Raw genomic sequence first — 16,342 nt, 5'->3', positions numbered from 1 at the left:
TGTCGGTATGCTTTGCCTTGCCTTTTTGATGGTTTTGTTCAAGAATTACCATTGTTGCGAGCTTTATTTCTCTTGCAGGCCACCATTCGTTTGGGGAATCCAGAAAATTCAGGGGGCGTGTATGTACAGCGCCCCAAGGCTGCGTAGTAGCGAACTGGTCCCCCTTCCTCTTTTTCTCGCCTCTCCAGCCTACAGGGCAACTGCTACTGTCCTTAGGGCCATCATCTAAAACCGCAACCCCACGTGGCTTTTGCCTAGACCCCAACCTTTGCACAGAAAATGTTTGCCTGTTGCTGCGCTGAATCCGCCGCTCCGGCGGAGGTACACACGGAGGAGCGGCATGACGGGGGCGATGAGTCTCCGGGGGATGCCAAGCTGGGAGGAGCAGCTTCCACCGCTGCTGTCTCGAGTTCAGCAGGCAGCAAATCCTCTGGCATGGGGCAGCGCGACGGCTCAGCGGATGCGGAAGAGGTGACGGTCGGCACCGGCCAGAAGGTTGTGATCCACCCCGTCAAGAAGCAAGAGGCCCCTGCGAAAAAGCCAATGACTGTACAACTCACGCAGCTCACATCACTGGCAAATCTAGCGTGAAGGCCGAAGAAAGAGGCCTTGAAATACAAATATTTGAATGCTTACCAACCGCAAACGCTTAGACCCAGTACCGCTATAGCCAGATATCCACCATTTATTTGTTTCATCGAGTCTGGCGCAAAGAAAAAGCAAACTCTATGTGTGTGTTTATATCTATATATATCTATATATACATGGTCCACAGGGGTGCATTCACAAACGCATGAACTGTACACTGAGGGATGATGGTGTACGATGCGTGTGCGAACTTTTGGGCAGGCCCCCGCAGTTGAACGCGCACGGCGGACTTCAGCTCCGATGCAGTGTCCTCTTGATGAAGGCATATACCTCATGTAAAGCTGAACTCGTAAACCCCTGTCGCGGTGGAAACCGTTGCCTACTGGAATTCCAATTTTTAATCCCGTTTTCCAATATAATCATTGCATAGTGTGCACATGCCCGTTTGATTTCTCTGCAGGTACAGCAGCGAGATGGACAGCATCTACGCACAGTGGTCGACATCCCCCGAGCCCAGCGCCCTGGCTTGGCTCAAGCCCTCAGTTGCTGTCCCTAGACACAAGTTTAAGGTCAATGGCGGAAGGCAAACGCTTTTCAATAAAGCAGTGGTCAGGCACAAGTGCATTATCGCTGTAGAGGGGAAGGGCGGCTTTGTAGGCTTGGGACCTAGCTAGAGTTCACGGTTTGCATGGGGGTTGCCGATGCAGTATACGGATCGCTGGCGATCCGTATACTGCATCGTATAGGCGTTCATCTGCCGCCTCAGAGTAGGGCAGCCGGAGGGGAGTAGGAAGTGAGATTGAGAGCTTCCTCCGCGCAAGTCTTTATCCAGCCTTGGCCTTCAGGAACGGCCTCTTCATCCACCATCTGCAAGGTTTCTGACTATGGGTTTGTGTGTGCGATCCAGGAGGACGGCAAGTACTACGAGGGCTGGATCAAGTTCGTTTGCATTGCAAATGAACTCCCCTCGAAGCTTATGCTTCTAGACAACTTTGGCGCATGTGGCGCCCCGGATGTGCAGGTGCTACAACTGGCCTCCCCCGGGGATGCTTCCTCCGCAGGAACAGAATACGTAGCCCAGCCCATCGGGGAGTACAATGCGCTGTATGACTTGAAGAACATCAAGGCGATTGCTATTGTGCCTGTTACCAGCACACTAATTCCGATTGGTCAGCCCATCACGCCCCAAAAGTTCTTGCAGATGGGACAGGGAGAGGGCGGTGCGCAAGCCATCAATATGAGATAGGTGTCAGCGCCAGATTACAGCACGACAGCATTGCATGGGCAAGAATCAGATCAACGAAAGGAGAAGCGACAGAGAGGGAAGCGGCAGTGAAAGCCGAGCTGAGCTTCCCACAAGTCTTGTTCGATTATCATCATTTCGACGAGCGTGTGTCTCTTCTAGCACCCGTTGCTTAGATGTTTCAACTCTCTTCGTACACGAGCAAGACTGTGCAGGTGCTTTTGGACGTGCTTTGGCCAGCAAGTCTAGTGAGGAGGTGGCAAGCGAGTAGGTCCAGGCTTACAGCTTTTCCTCATTCCCGCCTGCTTGCTTTGTTCTCACACAGAGAGGAGCCGCTACTGTAGTGCTTTACTGGGGATAATCATGTAGAATTCTCAGCACAAACTCGATGAGAAACTTATCGATGACTAGCTGCTGTCCACGTATAAAGTCTCTCTCCCCACTCCCTGCTCTCTTCACCCCTGAGGTCCGTGTATGGGGGAGGAGGGACAGGGAGACAGCTAATAGGGCGTTGTTGCTCCCCCCAAGCATTCCGAGTACTCATGGCTAGCTGTGCAGCAACTAATAGCGCACAGGTACACGTTTTTTATGGTATTGAGCAAACTTATTCTCTCCTGTACCATAAGAGACATACGAACAGCCGAATTAAGTAATAATGAAGTCTTTACAAATTTTCTATTCAACCCTAGCGAATGTACCAAAAAGTGCCTGGGGAGTTTTGGCCCTCCATACACAAACAACCTTGTTTTTGGACCGAACTGCTAGTACTCTGTGAGGATTAAGATTCACGAACAGACAAAACCCTTAGGCAATGCAATACTGGTTCGAAAATAAATATGCTAGTGTAGTAGGAAGTGTTTTAGTGTAGCTTAGCCGCTACATAATTCCTTCAATTTCGTGACCGACGCCCTCGTGTTTCGCGCCTGTTGTCGAGACCAACTGCATGCAGGATACAAGTGCCCTGCCTTTAGCAACGTTCCAGGCAGGCTTGAACAAGAAAACAGTGCAAATAAGAAGAGCGCATGTGTGTGCATTAACTGGCAACGCAAAATCAAGGGGAAGAAATGCACGCACCCTAGCTAACGGCAAACAAGGACCATAAAAACACGATGGCTCGCTGTCCTTGGGACGCGGAAATGTGCCAGCCTCCTGCTCTCAGAAAGCAGAAGACAAATGAAACGTGTGAGGATAATCAAACTAAGCACTAGTTTTGCACTAGAATCGCGCCTCACAGAGCAATATCTGCTAGCAAATACAGCCGATGCATGCAGCATACGCGAGTTCGAAACCTTGATGCGCCAAAAGAAAGCGGCGCCTTGAGCGTGAGCTTGGGGAAGACAAATACTACGAAAAGTCAGGAAGGTCGCTCATAGCCTTTCGCGCTGTAAACCAACGAAATCCGCCATTTCTCGCGCAGGCAACGAACGCTGTGACTGTTCCTCCGCTAGTCACTGAGATTAGCTTCCTCATCCGATTCCCCTTCGAAACTCTCTAGAATATAGCGCTTTTACGCCTCCCTGCAATTCCTTCGCCTCACGTCGGTCGTTTGCCTGCGCGGCAAAGCCCGAAAATAATCCGGAGAATATCCAAACTTCTGTCGGAAGCAAATATTGACAGCTGTGTTGCACTCCCAACTACCATGCAAATCGAGGAAATAAGACAATGCACCGATCCGCGAAATAATGCAAATGGGCTTGCCGGCTTGGTTGCAAAGTGCGTCTTAAGGTCACCTTTGTGTGCAAAATAATAGAGCCTGCCGATCGATCAGAACCATACGTATCCAGCTTCGACACACACTGCGGCCTACGGATTATCACAGCTCCACACAAACTCTACACCGCGTGGCGTTGCCCGCATGTGCGCCTTTATTTGAGTCTATGGTGGCTTTCCTAGGATTCTGTCATTGCACACGAGTCCACCAATGCCGGTCTCCACAAACCACGCTGATAAGGCCCTACTACGATTCGGAGTGGCATTCAAACTGCCGTCGCCTTGCAAAGCTTGGCTGTCTGCCTCCCGTCAGCAAGGCTGAGTTTGTGGGAATGGGCTAACGAGGGGAGCTGCAAAACGCATTTCTGCACCATCTCCACGGATAACAGATCTACTTCACATCCAGTGTCAAATAACACTTACGATCTTGACTATCAATGTATACTTGTATCGGCCAAGAATTGACCCATGGCAGGTTTCAAGGTGCAGCTTTGTGCTCTATGTACCTATTTGCTATGCCGCAGCCTGCGTGTGGGGTTCTCTGTTTTCTTAATGCTCCATCTGTGCTCGCCAAGAACCGGTTTCGGTGGGCCTGCTCCCCTTGCTTGGCTTGTGTGCCCTTTACTTGCACTTGGAGTTATGGATTGTGTGCCTCAAGTTCTCATACTAGAAGGGGGTACGTTGTCGGGAGCACGGCATGAGGAGACGTTTGGCATCCTTCTTTCGTTCACCTCGGATGCTAGGCTAGTAGGGGTTGACCCCGCCCCAACGTCCACTGACTCCAATGTCTTAATTTGGATTTCCAGATTTGGCCGGACACTGAAGAATTGGGGTCAGTTTCTACAAAAGCCTCAGTTGATTAAGTATCTAGGGAGGTCCCGCCGGACGGCTGGTGGACTGCTAAGTCGCTGTTCATACTGCAATCTCCCGAAGCGACACTTTGAGTACGTCGGAGATACGACTGGTAGAGCAACTGTTTGTCCACTTTATGGCTTGCGCGACCCAAGTTTCCTGTTTCTCGAATAATTAATTATTTGGAAGACAACTCCGCCTCAGCTTCTCCCACAAAGCTGGCACTTAAGCTGGTCTGGGCATGAATTGATAAATCAGAGCTTGCATGATGGCTTGAGCTGTAGTAATCTTTTCGAGACATGCAAGTCCTCTTCATGAATAAATTTACCACTGATATGCCTCTTCGTCCAACAAGTATGCTTCAATGACCGCTCTTTGCCCTTCAGCGGGGAACTAAAAAGTAATCTACATCTCTGACAGCCTGGCTGCACTGAGCTATGCTGCTTTATCGAATGTACCGCTCCATCTGAGGCCTCCGTGAGAAGACGCTTTGCTCTAGAGTCATTTTAAAGGTAGATTTTGGGACATTGCCCAAAAGAACTGTTGGCTTTCCTTGCCCGTCTCCCTCAAAGCTCCACGTGAAATGGGAGACGGCCAGCTAAGTTGGACATAGCACGATTCTCGACGCACTCGCAGCGATTTCAGCTAGTTGCACTAGCATCTACTCCACGCTCAGGCAAACTTGGGTCTTCCTGTGCGGTTCTAACAGTGCTCTGCAAAAAGTACGCCAAATTAATTTAGTACATTAGTCGTTTCTAAATTAGAATGTGATGAGGTGCAGCTGAGCCTCAAATACCCTATCAGTTTGCCGTCGTCGGCGTGAGACCACTGTATTTGCAAACTCCGGGCATTCCGATCATTGCCAACGTTTTTAAAACGCACCGCCGGCACATTTGTTGAACAGCGTAGTTCAGACTCACAGGCAGCTTAGGTAGGTATGGATCCACCGCGATGACAAGGCTGAGTTAAGGAACCCTGGGCCCTAAGAAGCAAGCCATAAGCCATAAGTTTCCACAGGAACATTGTCTCAGACACTCAGGACATCCCATGAGGCGGCAGCGAGCTGTGGATCGATGTTCCTCTACTTGCCACTGGCCGCACGTATCCGCCCGCCTAATCTACCACGTTTTGGGAAAGCGCAGAAGGAAATGACGCTAAACATTGAGTCCAGCAGCCATTTAGAACTAGGAATTATTTGGGTTGTCCTTTAGTGCCCTCTCATATGCATAAGCAGTGATGCTGGCGTTAGGCTTCTCCCTTGGTTGGATCTACAGGGTGAGTGAGTTGTTCGGTAGTACAACCCTAAAACGCAAGCCACCAACTCTAAACGCAGCCGCTTCGCAGTGTTTTCAAAGGTCAGTCAATGGTATGCGGCTTGTGGGCTGTTGTCTCGACTGGGGGTACCGGGGCCCTGCGTAGAAGCAAGCCCCAGCCCCTGTAATCCTAAATCCCTCATGGGAGAGCAAATTTGCATGCATGCAAAGCGGAGCGCAAAAGGGCTGCTGCTTTTCTAATCGCTAATTGGTAATCTATAGATCCTCAGATTTGTTGCTCTGCGTGTCTTTGGGGCAGCAAATGGGACTTTGCGGCTCAGTCTGGAGGCCCCTAACCCTATGCCTCGAACACCTGCTGCTGGGTTTTTCGATGAAACCTCAAGGCTGATGGCCTTTTGACACCTTTTGCTTCCTTTCCATATTTCTGAACTCCGCTTGAGGCTGAAAGCCACTGCTTCGAGCCATTCCCCCTTGCAGCTTGCATCCCGACACCAACATCCCAAGACCCCGGTATACACACGGCTGGAGATGGCGACCCCATTCCCAGCAGGAGTCCCCCAAGGGGGCACTCCTTCTGATGCAGGATCTTTGAGCTCTCCAGCGCAGCTGCTGTCTCCCGCGAATCTTGCTGCGGCGGCCCGGTGTCTGTACACTCGAATTGACTCATTCACTGGGGAGTTCAAATTTCTCTCCCTAGACTATCCTGCCCTGATCTTTTTTCAAGGTCGCTTTTTCCCCTCCGCTCGCCATGCTCTCTTGGCTGCCAAACACCCAAAATCAGTGGAGGAACTCGCCCCCATTGAGGACATGAAGGAGCTTAAACAAGTCGCGAAAACAAAAGAGGTGCGGCCGAGCTCCTGGAATGTGGACGCACGCATGCATGGCAGATGAGCAGGCAATGCGTGCACGGAGGAGACAAAGTGGCAGGCCTGGAACAATTCGTTGAAAGCCGGAGCAGTGGGTGCCGTTCGCATGCAATATATTTTGGCGACTTTGGCTGTGCATGCTCAAACTGCAGGAGGACCCCGACTGGCCGCGCTATAGGCTTAAATGGATGGAGTTGATTCAGAGGGACAAGTTTAGAAGGAATGCAGGTGCCTACACACATACACTCGCACACACACCTCAAAGTGTAATAAGCCTTAGAGCAGCGGCACGATCCTCCCGCCCCTGTGCGCAGCGCCTTCATGCGTGCAGTGCTGCACAGCTGCATTAGACTGCGTCTTCAGCCACACGCGCGCTGAGAAACTCTGTATGCCGACCCCTAAAACGTATTCAGCGGAGCTTACTTGCCGCGGTTCCGGACAGCACGCCTTCGACCTTGCTATTGTTGTGAGCGCTCGTGAATTACTTTCGCAGATTTGCGGGAGAAGCTGCGGCAGACTGGCGGCCGCGATTTGGTATGGCTGAACACTGGCGATGCCTTTTTCGGCCAGACAGGCTTGAACCGCGGGCAGAATCACTTGGGCAGGATCTTGATGGAGATCAGGCAGAATATCATGGAGGACACAGAGCTTGAGTGTAGGCCAGGGCCTGATGTGTATCAGAAATCGGTGTTTTGTGGCTGAGGGTTCACGAGGGAGGGGATCGTTCTTGCTTGAGAATACGCTGGAGGACTGCCTTGCAAGATGCAGCGAAGCCTTCCACAAATTGCTTTCTACTACTCTCTTTTATCGAGGGTGGCTGTACTCAGCATGGTTGGTGATCTGTCACGACATTGAGACTGAGGAGCGCTCTCTGCCGGTATTGCGGCTGCTCGAGAGGAGAGAAGGCGAAACCACCACCACTGAAATTCTCCTTAGAGGAAAGTCTTTCTACAGAATCGGTACGTTCTTCAAGGTTTATGATTTGGGGGTCTGAGGCTTTAAGGACTTGAAGCAGTCTGCTGTGCATTGCACGGGTGGAGTGAGTCTCAAGCGTGCTAAACGCGTTTCAAGGGGGATTGGGGAAGTCCAGCGTTTATGTGTGCAGGAAAGCTGGCAGACAACGATCTTGTGGCACTGAACCCTTCAGTCTCTCGTCGACATGCGGCGTTGGTGGTTTTGAAGGGGGGGCACGTTCTTCTCATAGATCTCAAGAGCAAAGCGAAGACCTTTAAGTGCGTTGGCGTCAAGAATTGTAGATGGGCCTTAATTGCGATTCGTGCGATAAAGAGGGGGGGTGGAAATATGCAGCTCTGCAGGGGCGCTAGGAGAACTTTTCTTTAATATTGCGCTTTCTTCAGTAGCGTATTCGTGAATACAAGGGATTCAAAAGTGCACGAATTCTACGCACAATATCAAGAGTTTCAAGTTTGCGGTTGCAGGAACGGGATGCCCTTGGACCACGATCACGTGGGTGTGCAGATGCAAACCAACGACAGTTTCAGTTTAGGAGCGTCTAGTCGCCACTATCTTCTTGAGGTGAGCAGCGATTTCGGAGTTCAAATAAGGATCTCTCGAAAGTGGGGGTGGGGTTGTAGGCGAGACAGCGGTTTTGTTTGTCCTTCCTGCTGAGCACCTGTTTTTTTCGTTTTTTGCATAAGTTTGCTTCACGCGTGCAGCGGCTTCTTTTTACGATCTTCCAGTTCTGGCGGACTGCCGGCCTTTTTTGTAGCGCGAAGTTTGGTATGGATGAAAGGTTTGGTGCGCATCTGTGAGTGGTGAGCAATATATATTCTTCCGCCTTCTCTCTGTGTGTGTGTATTTTTTCATTCAGATTGACACAACTTCAGTGGTTGACTACCTGCAAAGGCGGGGTCGGGAGTTGAACCGCGAGATCAGCATGCTGAACGATCAGGTTAACGAAGCGACTGGCATTTCATCAAAAAGTCTAACGAAAGTTTGTCAGCCACATAAACCTAAAACGACCAGTCGATAATAGCGGGGGTCGTTGGACACATCTGCTGTGTTTCCAAAGCACAGCCACCGCTAGCTCTCACCCTCCGGCAGCAGGGCAGTCTTTCTTTTGTGTGGGTTGTCTCTCTGTCTCTCTCTCTTTTTCTCTCTTTCTCTGTCTGTCTGCCGTTTGATCCCTCCTATCTTTCTCTCGCTCTGTCTGTATGTTGTTTCATCCCTGCTCTCTTTCTCTCTCTGTTCGTCTGTCGTTACATCCCTCCCATCTTTCTCTCGCTCTGTCTCTCTTTCTCTGTCTCTCTTTCTCTGTCTGTCTCTCTTGCTTCATATCTGTCTCTACCTGTCTCAATCCTTCTATGGGTCTCTCTTTCTCTTTCCCTCTGCCCCATTTTCATACGCGTTTCGCGGTGTCGTTCTACAGGTGTTTGTGGGGGGCCTGGCCTACAGCACTAGTCGTTACGACCTGTGCGAACTCTTCGCGGAAGTAGGAAACATTAAGTCCATCGTCATTCCGCAAGTTGACAGATCCATTCCTTCAGATTACGAAGGTATGCTCGGATAGTATATGTGCCCTAGCCGCTAGTAGGGGTCAGCGGTCCGTGAGGTTTTGCTCCTTTGTGGGTACTACTGCTGCAGCATGTGACCTTCTAGTGCAATGCTTTTTCTCTCGCGCGTCTCAGGCTCCTCTCCTTTGCTGTATCTCTGTGTAGTCAGCCCCTTTGAACGTGTCTGTGTGCGGCGTATTCGCTGGCCTCCCCACATTCCTCTTGAGCCTATAGAGCTGCATTATGCGGCCGCAGCCTTGTTCTTCTTCTGCGAAGTGAGTGCTCTGCTTGTGAAGTGAATACATACCCTTTTTTGCGGATGGCTTGGCCTCCATTTACCGCCTCGCGCAGGTGTGTTTTGCCTCGGTGTCTCCTTAGGAGCATACACGGTGCGTGGCATCGCGTTCGTGGAATTTGAAGACGCAGAATCTGCCAAGAAGGCCCTTCAGTGCGCTGGCCGAATGGTCAATGGCAGAAATGTAGCAGTACGTCGATCCTGCAGCTCGCTCCCTTCACGCTTTGTGGTTCTTTCCTCTGCGTGGTTGGGTTCGATCTTCCTGATGTTGCTGCTCCGTCTGCAGCCTAAGCTGCTTTTCCAGGGCTGCTGCATAGTGTACGCTTTTTCTCAGTGGCCTCCTATCAGTGCCCTACGGCATAGCGCATTGGTGCTGCACTGTTTTTGGTAGGAAGGATTTTTTCTGCTCCCTGTTGTGTAGGTTACCCCGGCGAACCTAACGAGGGAAGAACGGGCAGCCCAGGAGGATCTGATGGTCCGTTCTTACTGCTTGAGGCCTCCCTTGCCCGTGTGCTTCATGGAATGAAGAATCTTTGAAATTCGAAAGGGCAACCTCCACGCCCACTTTTTCTGCCGCTTCTCGTGCCACCCATGATGGCCTTCAGTGGTAGCCTGGCTGTGCCTCATTAACTGGGTGGTATTTTCTTTGAAAAATTTTCTTTGACACCGCTACATCGACCGCCAGCGGGGTGCTTGTTCGTTGCTGCGTGTGCAGGCGGACGGAGAGATGAACTTTGTTGCAGCGACAAACAAGACGTTTGACCATCCTACCCACGGATCCCTCCGCACGGGGCATGGGCATGACGAGACTCCTTCAAATACCCTGTTGAGCAATGTAGATCCTTTAACGGGAGAGCCGCTCGACAGGAACCCGAAGGGACACTGGCTGCATGACGACAGAGAAGAAAACAGGAGTTATGCGTTTACCAATGCAGATATTCGCAGGGTCCACGGGCAGTCGAAGGGAGGGGGAGGGATGCGATCGGAGACGGAGGGTGCCAGAGAGGCACGCATGGCTGCGGCTGTTGCCGCTGCAGCCACTGCCAGCAGCGGCAACGGCAGCAATAAAAATACATTCTCCACCAATGAATGGGGCGACAAGTCCGCAGCAGGAGATGCAGACAGGAAGGAAAGACACTCAAGGAGGAGTAGAACGCGGAGCAGAAGCCGCAGCGGAGAGCGAAGGAAGCACAAGAGTAGTCGCAAACGATCCAGAAGCAGATAAACATCTAACACCCCCAACACAAGCATGCTTCTACATAGGCAGGCTTACATACACATACGCAAACACGCACATATACGGGCTCATGGGAGGCACGCTTCTTGGCGCACATTATCCCCATGTAGTAGACCCTCTACCCCAAGGGGTCCAGTGGCCTTCAAGAAAAGCGTCTGTCAAGGGGTCCAGTGGCCTCTAAGAAACGGCGTCTCCCTCCCGATAAAAGCCGTTTTTCTAGAGTAGTGTCAAAAATTCTGGGGTTCCCACCTCGGCTCCCGCTCCTACTAGGGGGGGAGGGGGCCCTAAACGTGGACGGCTGTAGGGCCCCTAAGAGGGGCATCCACCCAGGGCCCTTTGGGCGCTCTTAGCTGCGTCTTTGATAGGGAGGAAAACATGCGAAAGCTGTCATGGTGCAGTTTTGTGTATAAGCTCGGTCTCACGTGAGAACATGAGATGAGAAGGTGGGGCAGGGGGCGTGTGCGCGTATAGTGCGTTCGGCTGGGGTATGTTAAGCATAGCCAATAGGTGTTCCTCTAACTCCTCAGACATGCTTGCCATGCAAGCGCTTTCAAGGCCTGCAGCACGCACTGCTACGTGCTTGCCATGCAAGCGCTTTCAAGGCCTGCAGCATGCACTGCCAGCCTAAGAAGTCGGGCGACACGCTACCTATCTCACACCATCTCCGTGGCGAAAGCCGCCGTTGCCCCTGCAAGGTGTCTCCCGAAAAACTAGAGCAGCACCATGCAGCGGCAAAGAGGCACAATACTCTCTCCCTGTCTACGCTGCAGGTGTGGCCGTGGCCGTGGACTGGGGTGAAGAGCCAAAAGGGCCTCACTGTGCTCCGAGTACCGCGTGCTGACAGAGGGGGCACCTGTCTTTGAACGCAGGAAGGGCCCCCACGCACCCCTGGGTTGAGCAATCTGTCAGTGGGAGGCCTCGGCTCTCCAGCAACAGCAGTGCATCAGACAACTGGGGCACTGTCGCTGCCGTTACTACCCAGTACTCAACATCAAGGAGCTGCCGCAGCAACTGGTGCCATGAAATGCAACCGCCTCCTGCTGCAGCTGCGCTATGCGTGACACTCTCCTCCGTAGCCTCTGACGCCCCTGCTGCCCTGAGCTGCTTTGTGTTTGCTCTTTCCACCAGATTTACCCTCGTTGATGCCGCTGCTGCTCTTCCTTCCCGCTGTAAAAGAAGCTGTTCCGTGAGGGCACATCCAAGGGGGGGGGCCCTCGGAGACCTGGCTCCCCTTGCATGCTGCATGTTTCCCAGACACTGTGATGTGATCCTTTCGCTGAGAGGTGTAGTGTTGCATGTTCCCGCTACGGATGCCGCATTTGTAGGTGCTGGTGCTGGTGGTGACAATAAAGGAGTGCTCCCTGCATTTGTTGCAGTAGCGCTGGCCAGAGAATCCAGCGGTGGAGCAGGGGAGGCTAAGAAGGCCTCTTCTGGGTAATAGGATGCAGAACATCGGCAAAATACGCACCTGTTCAATATTCCTTTGCGGCAGCTGGATTGCCTGCCTCCGGCGTTTTGCTTTTCCTTCCCGTCCTTCGAATGCCTCGGGTGCTCTTGTTGATGTTGCAGTTGCCGGATGGGGACCTGGCCCCTGCTGCAGCAGCTTGACCAACAAAGAGTCCTCTGGCATGCCGCATCCTCTGCCACCAAAAGGGAGGCCACCTCAGCTAACAGGTTCATCTGCCCGAGCACTGCTGAGCTTTCCGGAAGCATTCGTGGAGCACGCGGATTGCTACTTCTGTTGTGGCACTCAATCCAGGCACTGAGACACCTTAAGTGATAGGGGTGGCAGCAGCCTGGGTAGTGGGTGAGGATTTCATTCGGGGCAAATCTCTCCAAACAAATAACGCACTCGCTTCCCACACGGGGGAGGCGAGAGGGGGGGAAGGACCTCTGGGCTGATTTTCGAAGCAAGGGGCCCCCCAAAAGTACACACGACTCATTTGCCTCAGACTCTAAAGAGATGTCCAACCACTCCCATTTGCTTTCTCGACTTGACTCTTTAGGTCCCTCCGCCGGTCTTGTTGTCAAACCGCTTTTGGCTTTTATGATACTCAGTGCGCCTGATGCCTCGTCGAGTTTCACTCCTGCTGAAGTGGCCTTTTCTTTAGAAGCTGCCTTGATTTCTTCGGCCCACAGAGGCGCCTGCTGCTGTAGCAGCAGACAATCGAAAGGCACTCGCATTAGTTGTGAGAAAAAAGGATGCGCGGAGCGCAGTACCAACTTGAGCCGCCCCTGTGGGCTGATCACCTGATGTTCCCCACTACTCGTGCTGCTCGTGCTGCTCCTGCTGCTACTATTGCTCCTTCTGGGAACCCTGTGTCGGCTCAGTACAGGCTGCTTCTCCTCATGCAGCGTCACCAAATTTATGAGGGGGTCCGCAAGCTCTAGAAACCGTTTGTATCGCCTGAATATTCCATGCGGTATCTCCACGGGCCCGTGCTTGCAATAGATCCGGTTCTGCTGTTGCACCGCTTTGCTGTCACAACAACAGCAGCAGCCACACCTCTTCTCACAAGAGCAGCAGCATGAATCCCTTAAACGCCTTAGTCTATCTGCGGTCTCATCTACAGTTGTGTTCAGCGTTTCCTGCAGTCTCTGGAGAACGACTCCCCCGATGGAGGACAACAGCTGCAAGGGCCCTCCTGGTGTACTATCGGAGGCTGCGGCACCAACGGAGTCTCCCATTAAAGCCGCCTTTTGCTGCTGTAGTAGCTGCTGTTCCTTCTTCTTGATGCACTGCCTCAGCGCCTTCAACTTCATGCCCCTCTGTTTAAGCTGTCCCCGCACTGCTTTTGTGAACGGATATTTAATAGCCTGCCCTTCTAGCAGTAGAAGCAAGCTGAGCTTTGCATGCTGTGGCTGGTGCAGTAGACAGGATAGGAGGTCAGAAGGCACCCAAAAACCTCCCGCAGCCGCTGCTTCTGCTGCTGCCCTTGCACCGCTACCCACCAACGATCGGTACGGAAGGCATCCCAGCACCTTGCTAGAGCTGCAGCACTCCTCAGCCGATGACTCCTCAATAACGGAACATGCCCGTGGACTTCGCTTGGTGGCGCTCTTGCACTTGCTGCAGCCGCAGCAGCCCTTGCCGCAGATGCCTAGGGCAAGCCCTGCAAACTGTGGATCCACTGCTGTACCCAGCTCTAGGCATCCCCTGCTCATTAGCTGCAGCAAAAAAGAGAATTCAAGACACACACTATATCTAAAAGCAGCAGCGCCGGTATCACGTGCTATTGGGGACACCTTCACTGCATGCCCCAAAGGTTTACCTGCTCTACTGTCAATTCAGAATACCCTTGAACTCTATGCACAGCTCTGCCCTCCGTCTATTAAAATGGATTCGGAGCTATTTTCTCCTTATAACTCAGCGGAGACAACTTGAAGCAACCCAACTGTGGGGTGAGTGCTAACTCACAAAGACCGCCACTTTGTGAAGGACGAGCTCAGCCTCAGCGAGAGCCTCAATTGTCCGAAGAAATCCCAACGACTGAGGGCTTGTAGCTGTAGCCTGGAGGCAATAGATAATCCAGTTTCGCTCTTCCAGTGAGTCGCATTCAATGAGGAAGGCCCTCACGCCGCTGCCCCCCTGGCCAACCCGCCGTAGCAGCCTTCGCCTGTCCTTCCTCACAATGCTCTCAGACACCTCCCACGAGTTCCAGGCAACTGATACTCCACTACTGCGAGTTCCGCGAAGCCCCGTGGCCTTAAAGGCGCGAGATGCAACGGAAGCGCTCCTAGCAGCTCCTGCTGCACCACCGACAGTAGCAGCGATGGTGGTAAAAGTCGTGCTATCGCTCCTACTCCTGGGTGGGGGTGCGGCCTTGGCCCACCACACTGTGGAGGCGATTAAAACGATTCCTCGTTTGTGAGTCTTGCTTCTAGAGGGTGTGCAGACGATCTGCATCGCGGAAAGCGGGATTTTAGCCTCAAAGTAGCGGCCCCTAAATGGCTGACGGGAGACGAGGAGCCAGTCTCTTGTAGCGCAAAGCCAACGATTCTCAGAAAATACAGGAGACGCCACAAGTCCCGACACTGGCTCTTCCTGCTGTTCATGCCATAGCTCTTGCTGTGACTGGTTCCGCTGTACTTCTTGCTGGTGTTGCACCGGTGTCTCTCCTCTGGAGAGGCCTCTGCCGCTTTCTGGCCTACCGTTGATCCAACAAGGAAAGGCCGTCCGCCTGCCAAGTCGCATCCACAAGACATCACTTCCCCTTATCTGGGGGTGAGCGGCGCACCACGCCATCCGTGTATGGCAGTAGTTGTCTTCGAGTCTGCGGTTATCCATTTGCAGTCAGTGTCTCTGAGTCCCTGGCTCGTTGCTTCTCAGTGGTTCTACAGCCGGCTAGTTGCACTCTGGCATCCACTCTACACTTGGACTTCTTGGCTCGTCCTCCTACAGCCGTTTCCGTATGCCTGTGTACTGCTATCTTGCCTTCGGGTCAATCCATTGGCCTCCCTATCGTAGCACCCGCTTGCATATGTCTGCTTTGCACCTTTCTTTTTCGTAAAATAGGCAACATTCCTGGACAAAATATAAGGGAAAAGCCAACCACCTAGCTCAGTTTGCAGCTTTTCTTCATGGCTTCCTTCTCGTCGTCCCTCTGCCTCACACTGTGAGCGCAGGATATTGCATTTGCGGAGCAGCAGCGGGGGTTCGAGCACCAACAACAAAAGCTGCTACACTTGAATCTGTGAGGAACAACGCCAGCTTATTCGCCAGAGTGTAGATCGCTCGTGAAGCCACAGCAAGGAGCATCACCGTATATCTAGCTCGTGTGCTTAAGTGGAAGCGATCTGAGGGCCTAATTTCCCCCCAACAAAATTATTTACATTTTGTACACATACTTAGTGCTCAAACAAAATCTAAATGGGCCAGAGTAAGGTACAGTGCCTCCTGGAAGGTACAGCACGCTCCAGCACTCGTGACCCCGCGATGTACACAGAGCTGCACAGGAAGCCAATTTCCAGGGAATGGGCTTTCGTCATGGCCTGATCCTCAGATTCGGCATTCACAGGCTAATTAATGGGAATATAGCTCAAATAAAGACAGAAAAATGGAGACAGCTGGCTGTATAACTTGCTTGAAGCCGTTATCGGAGCCCACAGACCAATGGTGCTCTGAGTGAGCAGGGTAGCATTTATGGGTTAAGGAGACCCTGAATTCCCGAAAAAATCATCATGATTGCGTTTTGCAATTTTCTTAGGTGCACAGACGTCATGAACCGCAAAATTGCATGGGTAACACGCAATTGTGGCTGTGCTGCAATGTCTGACCTCCGTTGGGAGCGAAGGCCGAGTTTATTCGCTCCAGAATAGCGGATTCGCACGCAAGCTCGTAGAGTGCTACTTGTACTTTGAATGCTTGTTGCTCTTTTGTGTGGTTTGCTGCTTGGAAGTTTTTGTTCGGGGAGCAGTATAAACTATACTGCACCCGGCGACTGCTTTCCTAGCAATCGAAACTTGGGAAACCCTACGACACAAGCAGTGTCCAGAAATATGTATGTGTATTCCGCCTTCTGCCCTATTTTCTTGGAAGATCGCAATAGTATCCTAAAAGGCTTCATACCGCACTAGCCAAGAAAAGGGTCAGGAGCAGTAGATTGCTTACTGGGGAAAAAATGCGATGTTTATCAACACACCGGCAGAATGACAACTGGTGCCTCAATGTAATTGTTTACATATGAATTAAAGCGTAGGAAGTAGGTGGCTCTGTTGGCTTTGATCCATTTTCTTACAACTTCTTTCTTGTGTCGGATTTTCC

The 16,342-nt window shown here is 52.0% G+C and overlaps 2 protein-coding genes across 2 annotated transcripts; both read left to right on the top strand.

The window, feature by feature from the left end:
- The first annotated feature begins 279 nt into the window (after positions 1-279).
- Positions 280-1,834, top strand: LOC34617285. The gene is made up of 5 exons (XM_026338518.1): positions 280-396; positions 517-549; positions 850-923; positions 1,049-1,196; positions 1,496-1,834. The coding sequence occupies exons 1-5, from the start codon at positions 280-282 to the stop codon at positions 1,832-1,834; spliced, it is 711 nt and encodes a 236-aa protein (XP_026194303.1).
- Positions 1,835-6,195: 4,361 nt separating this feature from the next.
- Positions 6,196-10,566, top strand: LOC34617286. The gene is given in 10 exon segments (XM_026338517.1): positions 6,196-6,510; positions 6,686-6,761; positions 7,027-7,188; positions 7,639-7,765; positions 7,973-8,069; positions 8,365-8,487; positions 8,923-9,049; positions 9,425-9,531; positions 9,763-9,816; positions 10,057-10,566. Coding segments are annotated over 10 exon segments (1,698 nt in total).
- The last annotated feature ends 5,776 nt before the right edge of the window (positions 10,567-16,342 follow it).

The sequence above is a fragment of the Cyclospora cayetanensis genome, unplaced genomic scaffold, assembly GCF_002999335.1.
Source record: "Cyclospora cayetanensis isolate NF1_C8 unplaced genomic scaffold, CcayRef3 CcayRef3_contig_27, whole genome shotgun sequence".
Lineage (NCBI taxonomy): Eukaryota > Apicomplexa > Conoidasida > Eucoccidiorida > Eimeriidae > Cyclospora > Cyclospora cayetanensis.
The sequence above is the reverse complement of the archived record's forward strand: the minus strand, read 5'-3'. Positions and strand labels throughout refer to the sequence as shown.

What these genes read in the sequence shown, in the direction of transcription:
- LOC34617285 (XM_026338518.1), top strand. Translation starts at nt 280, where the DNA reads ATGTTTGCCTGTTGCTGCGCTGAATCCGCCGCTCCGGCGGAGGTACAC. An exon ending in GATGAAGGCATATACCTCAT is followed by an intron (nt 924 to 1,048) that starts GTAAAGCTGAAC and finishes ATTTCTCTGCAG; the next exon opens with GTACAGCAGCGAGATGGACA. An exon ending in CGCTTTTCAATAAAGCAGTG is followed by an intron (nt 1,197 to 1,495) that starts GTCAGGCACAAG and finishes TGTGCGATCCAG; the next exon opens with GAGGACGGCAAGTACTACGA.